The sequence below is a fragment of the Lepisosteus platostomus genome, chromosome 12 (genome assembly GCF_059453375.1).
Source record: "Lepisosteus platostomus isolate fLepPlt1 chromosome 12, fLepPlt1.hap1, whole genome shotgun sequence".
NCBI classification, from domain to species: Eukaryota; Metazoa; Chordata; class Actinopteri; order Semionotiformes; family Lepisosteidae; genus Lepisosteus; species Lepisosteus platostomus.
In genome coordinates this window covers 8,190,025-8,200,229 of record NC_142622.1, presented here as the reverse complement: position 1 = coordinate 8,200,229, position 10,205 = coordinate 8,190,025, and the positions used below count along the sequence as shown (strand labels likewise).

The window sequence follows — 10,205 nt, the reverse complement described above, 5'->3', positions numbered from 1 at the left end:
TCCATCCATTTCTAAAAGCTACTTATTCCTGGGGACAGTCATGACATCCTGGAGCCTGTCCTGGGAGTGGAGAGATTTTGTCCCTGTTGGGATACCAGTCCATTGGAAAAGTGCAAACACACCCGCAGAGAATTTAGGGAGACCACTTTATCTAGCTAGGAAGAACATGCAAAAGGCATCACGTCAGAATCATACCTGGCACCTACGAGCTCTTCGGCAGAAGCGTTTAATACCCTATTACATTACATTACATTACAGTTAAGGGTTCTTCTCTGAAGACTATGCGCTTTTTAGCTATGTAAATTATTTACCGACAGTGGTTTAGCGTCCATCCCAATCTTGTGAAACACTCCAGTGATTTTTATACTGTACGTCGTGGAGACGCGGCACTGCTAGAGCAAGCTTCAAAGAGTCGTGTTTCCTCCCCCCTTATGGGAAACAAAGCAAAAAAGGACAACGCTGTGGTTTGATCGTCGACAGATAAATTCATTTTCAGAACAGTTTGCGGTGGTACGTGCATACCTGGACAAATACGAGAGGTTAAGAGGAGAGAGGGGAGAGTAGGGGCTTCTGCAGATGAAACAAATAACAGACAGACCCCACCGCCCCCCAACTCCCCACTCCTCACACTTGTTAACCCGGTTCATGTCGGTTTTTCAATAGTATTTTGTGCGCACGAAATGACGTCAACAACCCTATATTACCAAGTCCAGCAAAACCCGTTCAGCTCAGGAAGGAGGCTCCGTGTGCGGAAGCTAGACAGCATCTTCACAGCTATAAGACGAAGGATGCTGGGACGCAGGGGACGGTGACACACCATACCGGTAACGACTAATTATGTGCGGTGCGTGTAGTCTCACGGTCTGTCGGGAAACCAGCAGCACACAGAGGGATTTCGGCATCCGCGGATAATCGGCCAGGAGCAGGATGGGCTGCGGAGGCAGCAAGGCTGATGCCATTGAGCCCAGGTACTACGAGAGCTGGACGAGGGAGACAGAATCGACATGGCTCACCAACACCGACACCGAGACCCCCCTGCCCGGGGTTATCAGCAATAATCACGGCGCCCCAGAAAGTGCTGTTCCCAGCATGAAGGATAGTGCCACGATGTATGCGGGTCAGTATCTGTTTTTTTTTCCCGTGTTCTCCTCTCCCGTTCGCTCGCTTTGTACAGGTTGAAGACACGAAAACAAAAGCCCGTTAAAATGCAAGTCTTGTTCTAACTAGACTCTGCAGAAAAAAAAACCAGTATGAAGATATAGTTTCTTTACCCGTTGTTCTCGGTTTTGTTTTACTTCCTTCTGTTATTTTATTGCTTTCAGCATTCGCCTCGTAACTATTTGCATTTGGTTACGGCAGGCTGACCTTCTTATGATTGATTATCTGTGCTCATGCAGGACATTATTATTGAGTTATTCCAATAAAGCTATTCTATGACTTAGATTTACCTCTAACTGCTACGTATATTTCATCATATACCGATTATCGGTTCAAGTGTAAAGACTGAAGAGGATAGTTAGGGTTAGATGCGATGCCTGTACCCATTTAACATTGCGTGATGACGCATTAGAAAGTTACATTGTACATAACAACACATAAGAAAGTTACAATTTACTACCACCCCTTGGTGACGTATTTATAGATTACATTTTTGTTAAGGGAAATATTTTTTGGGGGGGGATTATCAATGATTATTTTTTGGCTATAGTTCAGCTTCCTTATTAATTAACTGCAGTGGCTCGTTCAACGTTCCGGTATCTTTTCTGTTAAATAGACATTTCATTGCCACTGAAACTTGTTGTTGGGGACAGAAGAGTATCTAAAGGCCTAGATTGTTTCAGTCTTTCCTTAGTGATCTGGTCATGTTTCTGCACTGCAGTCCGTATGCCTGTTTTGATTCTTTTAAGCACGGCATGATCCATTAAGTGGTTTAGGCATTTTCAATTTTATTATTGGAAGCAATGTACTTACAGAATTTAGAGGCATCATCTATAATCTTACTTGAGTGTAGTGGTATTATCTGGAAAACAGAAATTATAGGATCTTCAGGTAACAAGTAATTTACCCTTCTCAATTACAGATCACTGGATCTTTCTAGAATTCTTATGTAGTAGGCCTTTGTATTTCCTATTGAGAAGAACTGTGATGTAATTGTCTCAGAACTGTATGAGGGTGTGATGCTGCAGTTCAGTGAAGATACAGAGCAAAGTTTTCATGTAAATTAGGTGAGCAGGTGTCAGAGAAGAACCAATTGGTGTTCTGGAGAGTATTTTTCCATCAGCTGCAAGAATACATGCTTACAGACACAAAAGCTTATTCTTTCAGGATATAAATTTATAAGCATGTATATTAAATCAAGAAGTGGTCATGATAAAAGTGTATAATGAACCAGCAAGACCTCATGTAAAATAATGTGTACAATTCTGGTCACCGTGTGTATATAAAAAAACATTGTTATGCTGGAATCTGTCCAGAGTCGAGCAACCAGATGCATTCTGGGGCTTAAAGGAATGTCCTACACTGACAAGCCAAAAAAAAACAGACCTTCTCGGAGAAGACCTCATTGAAGTATTCAAAATACTCAAAGGCTGTGACAGTCAATTCAGATCTTGCAAAAACAAACAGTGAAACACAAACCAGAGGACAGGAGTGGAAACTACGAGGAAGCACATTTACAACCGAGGACAGGAGGCACTTCTGCACACAAAGAGGTGTGGACTTACTGTATGGAACAAGCTACTTAGCTATGTTATCAAAACTGGATGTCATTTGTGCATGTCCCGGTAAAGCATGTGATGATAACATATTGTGTAGCAGTTATAAAGAGATTGTGAAGTCATTATGCAGCAACATTCAAATAAATCCTGGCCAAACTTTTCTCATGTTCTTGTTTTCTTTGTTTTAATTATCTTTAAACGGAAATCATCTCCAAATGTGTAACAGTATATGCAAAGAAAAGACTAGACTCTAGGACCTCTAGATTATTATTTTGGTTTGTGTTTCCCCTTGAAAATAAAAATAGACTCTTTCTATACTACACAAAACCCAACAGCTATTTTTTCCAAGCGGCATCTTCTGGCATAATTCCCATTTCTGATCTCAAGCTGTGCTCAAACTACCCCTTCCCTATTGCTCAGAAACAGTTTGGTCATTATAGCAGATTGAAAATGTGAAATTATCCCCAAGGGGATGCCACTGAAAGCTATGTAGTACCTGCTTTTCTTGTTTAAATAGTTTTGCTGTGTCCTGGCATTATTGAAACAATCACAGCTAATGTTCTGTTAATAGTTTACAAAACAAGATCTGCTAAAGAAAGAGGAAGCATAAGCACATGGTGCTAACATCAGCTTATAAAGCCAAGACAAGATGCGCTCTTGCTTTTTCCTTTCAATATAGAGAATGAGTGGTAATTAGACAAAGGGTTTTACACAGTCAATAATTAACCACTATGAGCTGCTTTATAGCTTTACATTTTTATAGCTTTGCTTTCCAATAAGCCCTTTTGATTGGCTTTGTATGGGAAAGTGATATTTGCTTTACCTACCTTGCATTAATTCAAAGGAGGTAATAGAAACCACTTTAGAATTTTTATGTATCTGCTACAACACCCTTGTTGACCATGATTACTGAGTCTTCTGTAGGGCTTCTGTCGTGCCTTCTGTTTAAATATAATATAATATAATTTTTACAATCACTGGATCTGGATCACTGCAGCACAATTCCGAAGTCTGTAATGTGCACAGCTATGAAATAAAAGCTTTAATGTCTCAGTGTTGCTCAGCTTATCTTCCACTTTATGGTCTTCCTGTCTGCCAGACTAATTAGAGTTTCCTCTAATTTGACATTGGACACGATAGTGCTTGCTACAAACTAATACTTAATACATGCTTTTGTTTGATGAAGATTGGACTGCTGTAATCCTTTATTGGTATATAATCTAAAGAACAAAACAGCTTTGGGTAGGTTCAGAAGTCAGCAGTTGTCCTTATTAAGTCTCTGCGTCATCTTGTATCTCCCATCCTCTGTAAATAGCACTGCCTGCCTGTGAAATTTAGAATGGACGTGAAGGTTATGCTTATGCATAAGGTGCCGAATATATATAGCTGCAGGAGTTAATGAATGAGTATAGCCCAACACTTACTGTGAGAGGTAGTATGTCAGGTATTACTGAGCCAAAGACCAGGATCCACAAAGTGGGTGATAGAGCCTTTCTGTGTGCAGCACCATGTCTGTAGAACACATTACACAACTCCATTGGAAACACTACAACTGCCTCGTAGTCTTGTAGAAGCATGTTCACTTGCTTAAAGGCCCGTCTGTATACTAATGCTTCTAATGTGCAATTCAGCCTTACTGTTGGATTCACTAAAACAATTGGGTGTGTTCTTCTTATCCACTTTCGTTTTTTTGATTCTGTTATGTACTTTGTGTGCAATTGTACGGATCTTAGGGTTTCTTGAAAAGAACTCGGAAATACAATTGTATCATTGTTTGGCAGAAAAAAAAAACTTTCACAAATGCTGTGTTCTGGGTAGAAAAAAATCAAGAACAAAACTAGCGAACGACAGAGTGAATCCAGCTCTTCCAGGCAGGTTCCAGCGGCCTGTCATGAGATCTACATCCAGCATTCATACTCATGTGGAAAGAGACATGGTGTCTCCTTAAACAGAAATCCTGTAAAGAGCTCGAGGAAAAGAAGGAGTCAGTTGCCACCGTGTGACAGAACAGGTGCTTCGTCAGTGCACAGGGGTGAGGTCAATGAGGATATCTGTATGTTTTGTTCTTGCAAACTAAAGCCACATCATCCACTGTTTCCAATTATGACTGGCTTGTGATCATTCTGACTGCGTAAGTCACCATATTCCACTAATGAAAAATGATTGCAGAGCTTACATGAGGCATCCGACGTATAACCATCTTGCCAAAACCATGGTTGCAAAGAACACAAAGCACATACCGGACCGGTCGGGGCCCGGGTTAACAACGGCCGCCATTGGTGCTGTGTCCCAACAGGGTACTAATGGAAATTATGCTACTGTGGGGAAAACTGTAGAGTGGGGGCTACAGAAAAGAAGAAGAAGAAGCTTACATGAGAAGTTCTGTTTTCTAAGTATATACATTCGAGGACTGCAGTGGGGCACAGTGGTTGGGGTACTACCCTCAGACCTGGAAGGTTGTGGGCTCAAATTGAATTGTCCCCCAAAATAGAAATGACCTACTTGTAGAGTGTGTGTACATCTTGGTCTTTTTGGATAAAAGTGTCAGCTGGATTATTCTTTAGCATTTACAGTATATCAAGTGTTTTTTCGGAGGTAGACTCAAGCTGGTAGCACGATACATAATAAAGAACAGCAAAGCACGTGTGAATTAAAAGGATTTTGTTTGGGACAACTCAGAGAAGGATAAGGACGCAGTCTTTTAAAAAAGGTTAGAAACGAGAAAATTTTGATCTGGGAATTTGAAAGGCTCGAGGGTCCTTGTAGCGTAACGTATTGTATCGTTCTGTCTTTAAGGCAAGGGAGACGAGGGAAGGCCAGCTCAGGGCTATGTGTCGGTGTCGTCGAGCTCTGCACACAAAGAGAAGAAGACTGTCAACACAAGCACACAGTGTGGGAAACAGCCCTTGTACCCGACACCTGGCACAGACTCACAGAGGAGGGCTGCTTTTCATCGAGAGGAGGTAGGAGTTTTCAATTTTCTGCTTATTTCGCTTGAGGCTTTTCATATTCTCATTTAAACAGTGTCCAAATGAAAAATGGAAAAGATTGTGCAGTCTCTTGCAATCAAACGAGGACATTTGTCAATCCGCATAGTTTTAAGCAGAGAGATTGTATATCCCCTCATTGCCACAAACTGAAATTCCTTGATTCCACAACATGTTAAGGGACTACATTCCTTTTTTTATGCGGATTTGATTTTACCCACCTGATATTTGCAATCACACATCACAGGCGATTCCCACGGCTTGTCTCACAGCTACAAACCCCATGACCGCACACGGGGGAGAACGAGGAAGTGTAAGCAGACTCCTCCTCCGCCCACCCCCACCTTCCAGACAATTGTTTTTTAACACCTCACCGACAGCACAGCCCCGTGCTGGAGGTTCAGGGCTGACTGGAGGAGAAGCACGTCTCAGCCTCTGTTTGCTGTCTCTATGCGACACTTCACTTCATTGAGGTCCCCCTCCAGGTTCTTCTTTGCAGCTGACAGCATCTCTCTGCTTCTGCTTCTCCAGCTGAGGCACTTGTTTGACCAGCTGTCTCCTTTACTCGTCTCTCTGCCCAGGCCCCACGAGAGGGAGGCGGAGGGGGGGGCAGCAGGGACATTTGGCCCGGGCCTCACCTCACAGGGGGGGCCTCACCTCAGCCAAGGGTGCTCGGTCCTCCACTTCAACCCTTCGGCTGTGTTTCTCGACTTGAGTCGAATCTGGAACTTTTCCCATATACTGTAAATCTCGCCGAAAGTCCACGGCTGTGAAAAAACACCCCCCCTTTCAGTTGCTGAATCTGCCATTCTTCAGGGGTTTCAAAATGCCTGCTTTAATCATCCCATCATGCCATTCTTTGCATGAAAATATTTGTGACCCCTCTTTCCAAACATCTGAGCTCTCGGTGGGCCCGCCTCTGCCCATTGTGCGGCTGTAGGTGCCTTTCGCAATGGGCCATTATCACCTGCATGCTGACCTGTTAGCTTGTGATGGAGCAGCCCGCGGTTCTTCCTTCAGCTCTTCTACTTGTGTCTTCATTACCTTCCCTCTCGAGTTCCTTGCTGCTTTTCAGGTGGCAGGGACGCACTTTTTTTAGCACATCAGTCCATTTATGGCACTCCTGCAGCAGTTCAATCCAGTCTTTATTTTTCTGCTTACTCTCCAAACCGAGGCGTCCCCCAGTTCATAGCCAGGGACTTCTTCTTCCCAGCTTGATCCATCTGCATCAGTCTCGTCTTTTTTCTTCTCTTCTGGGCTCACTAGGACCACGGGCCTCACCGTCTTTAGGTCCACACCTTTTGCGTTGCTTCTAACCACATTTTCCCTCCGCTCTCCGTACATGCTCACCGGCTGTTTTATTACATTTCGTTTTGTTTTCAACTAGATCAAATGGGAGTCCAAAAAGAGGTCATCCAAGGACGTGGCCGTTAATGTCGCCAGAGGTATTCAGCGCACCAGCAAAGGAGAAGTTCCAAAGAGCTGTGTGAAGTAAGAGAAGGGAGGGAGCGATGACAGCTGAAGAGCAGGCTCACTTCGGAAGCACAGCCCTGCAGGAGAGAAATGGCCCTGCTGGGAAAGTGGTAGAGGTGTTGACAGCCTCGCATTCAGAGTGGACTCAGAACAGGCACTTTCAGCATAGAGATACAGATATGGTTCGCGTATTTCAGAGGGGCCCTTTTCAGTCCCTTTATGACAGCCAAGCACAAGCTGAACACCGGGGACAGGGGCAGGGACAGCAACAGCAACAATCAAGTGATGAAAACTTTAAATGATGACTCAGCTGTTTGCAAGCACAGCGCCTGTTTCTCTGGAGTACAATGTCTTTCCCTGAAGCTGAAGTTACTTTATAGGGACACACAAAACCTTATTTTGGAATGCAAACATAGCTTCTGAATTAAAAAAAGAGAAATAGCAGCACTCCCCCCCATCAATATTTTTAGGGGATTATAAAAAAGAGTATTTATGTTTCTTGTTTGTCGGCGTGAGTGGTTTTAACTCTCCTCTTTGTCTCCAGAGTAAAAAAGAATGATGAGAAATTAAAGTGAAAGCGCTTGTTGCACATGTATTATGAGGGGGATGTTGTTTTCTGCCTCATGTATTTGAAACGGGATCATTCTGCTGTGGTAATCCTTACAGACCCCCTCCGAGCGTGCTGGGACAATGTAGACACGTTGCACAAGACCATGCACGCCAGCTGTAGACAATGGCCGCCAGGAAGCTCCTGCCTGATCAACATGCCAAATGCTTTACTTGTCACGTGTTACAAACACTGCCTTTGAGTACATGATCCGTCATCTGACAACGACAACATCTGTGTGGTTTGTGACTGTACGACGAACTTAATCTGATCAATTCAGCAACACTGCTGCTTAATTTGTGTTAACAAAACTCACTCCTTTGTGTTAAGTTTTGGTTTCAAACTGAAATTTCAGTCTCACAGCATCACATCTTGGACTTTTTTATTAGCTTCACAAAGATGTATGCAGTGCAATGGACATCATCACAGCTATCCGTGTTAATAAAGATTGGTGGTTGTGCATTGCACTAATAGCACTAACAAGTCAGTGTAAATGAACACTGCTGTATATAGTCATTTTGCCAGTTTTACACAGCTAATTGATTTCAAATATGTCTTAAACCCACCTAATTACTGTTTTGGCACCCTCATTGTAGCTCCCTTTGTTGTTTTGAAAACAGTTCAGTTATTTTAAAATGTCTTATAAATAAAGTAAATTCATCCTTATATCTGATAATCCCATTCTAATTTATTTGGTCTAATTTCTGGCTGAAATATTTTTTTACTCAGTCTCAGTAAACCACCCCCCCCCCCCCCCCCCCCCACAAGGACAAAGACATATTGGTAAGTTAACTGGCTTCTGGGAGAACTGGCTCTGGGATGTGTGTGCGTGTACCCTGCCTTGGGCCTGTGGCTGGCCAACATGCACTCTAGCTCCTCTGCTACCCTGAATTAGATGAAATGGATAAGCAAAAAATTTTTTTCTAATAAATATATGTTCAAAGCTCCCAAAAGGATCAATCTGCCTTTAAACCAGAAAGGTAGGTTTTCTAGGTAGGTTTTTGAGGATGATGCATCATTAAGGTAGTTCTGGGGACGGAATGATACGGCTTCAGATTCCTTCAAGATTTCTGTCTGCTGCCAGGAAGTGAGTCTGCTGCCACTAATGTTCGACCGACTTCTTGGTATCAGACATTTTATATTTACAAGACGACTGAGATAGTGATGGACTGGTTCATGTATTAAAATTCTACTTTCAAAAAAATATAATATACAGTATACAGATATGTGTGGGTGGAGCATGTAAAAAAGATGAAAATATTTGCATTATTGCTTTCATGAACAAGCTTTGTTTTCAAATATAAACTACAATACAAAATGAAAATAACTGCACATTATCCATTGGTTATAGAAACATAAATGACGCCATTCTTAAATCATGCCTGGAACATTTCATTTCTTCAATTTGGCTAACCTCAAACTGGTTTTAATTTCCTGATTAATATTTATTCCTTTATTAATGGTAGCTAAACTTAACTGGAACAACAATAACAGACAATGAAAATGAAGTGGAATTCTGCTGCCCTGCACAATCACATAATTTTGCTGACTCTTTATAAAATCCATTTTAACAGGGAGATGGATAATTATGAGCTTTTCTAGGATATAAAGGACTTGTTGGCACAGAGGAAAATCGCAGGCCTGTAGAACTGTTTGTGGATAAAAACGAATACGTTAGGTTTATTTTGAATATATTTTCGTACATACCCACTCGATACGGAATCGCCAGTTTCTTATTTTTCTAAGTCTCCAGTCACGATTGCAAACGCTGCAACCGCACACAGGAGAGAATGAGGAAATGTAAAAAAAAACAAACTCCTCCCCCCGTCTGGCTCCACCCACTTCCTGTCCGCTTTGTCTATTAACACGTCACAGGCTTCAGGCTGGGGGACGATTGGAGGAGAAGAGCGTTCGTCACTAAGAGCCTTATAAATACCCGGAAAAACGTCACTGAGGCGACTAACCATTTGTTGGCCGACACTTGTGGATTTCCGGTAACAGTCTTTTAAAAAAAAAAATGTTTATTTATGCTTAACAAAAGAACAAAAATTACAATACAAACAAGAGTACATATAACAATTCAAAACAAAAATATCGTCAGGGGTACATACTACTACATAAATTCAAGTTATGAAAAAAGATTAAACAAATTAAATAAAAAACAATGTCCGCACCGCTTTCATATTTTTGCATTTCGAAATAGTCTGCAAATACCCCTTTACTTCCATTTTAAAATACTCAAACACAGGGTACTTCCCAGACCACTTCATTTTATGTATGTGATAATGTGCCAGTATAATAATTAAATTTATTACAAACGAAATTTTAATATTGTTTTCACTGGGGCTGAAACTTAACATCTTTTTTCAACAAAACAAATATCAATATTGGTCTCTTTTTTAATATAGTTCTGCAACTTAG

At 41.8% G+C, this 10,205-nt stretch overlaps 1 protein-coding gene across 1 annotated transcript; it reads left to right on the top strand.

Annotated features, from left to right (window-relative positions):
- The first annotated feature begins 410 nt into the window (after nucleotides 1–410).
- Nucleotides 411–8,460, top strand: LOC148651003 (brain and acute leukemia cytoplasmic protein). Its single transcript, XM_088600749.1, has 3 exons — nucleotides 411–1,117; nucleotides 5,514–5,680; nucleotides 7,092–8,460. The coding sequence occupies exons 1-3, from the start codon at nucleotides 928–930 to the stop codon at nucleotides 7,197–7,199; spliced, it is 465 nt and encodes a 154-aa protein (XP_088456875.1). The 5' UTR covers nucleotides 411–927; the 3' UTR covers nucleotides 7,200–8,460.
- The last annotated feature ends 1,745 nt before the right edge of the window (nucleotides 8,461–10,205 follow it).

Bases quoted from the DNA above. Each gene is read 5' to 3' on its own strand.
- LOC148651003 (XM_088600749.1), top strand. From the start codon at position 928: ATGGGCTGCGGAGGCAGCAAGGCTGATGCCATTGAGCCCAGGTACTAC. The intron at 1,118-5,513 runs GTCAGTATCTGT...TCTGTCTTTAAG, and splicing joins TAGTGCCACGATGTATGCGG to GCAAGGGAGACGAGGGAAGG. The intron at 5,681-7,091 runs GTAGGAGTTTTC...GTTTTCAACTAG, and splicing joins CTGCTTTTCATCGAGAGGAG to ATCAAATGGGAGTCCAAAAA.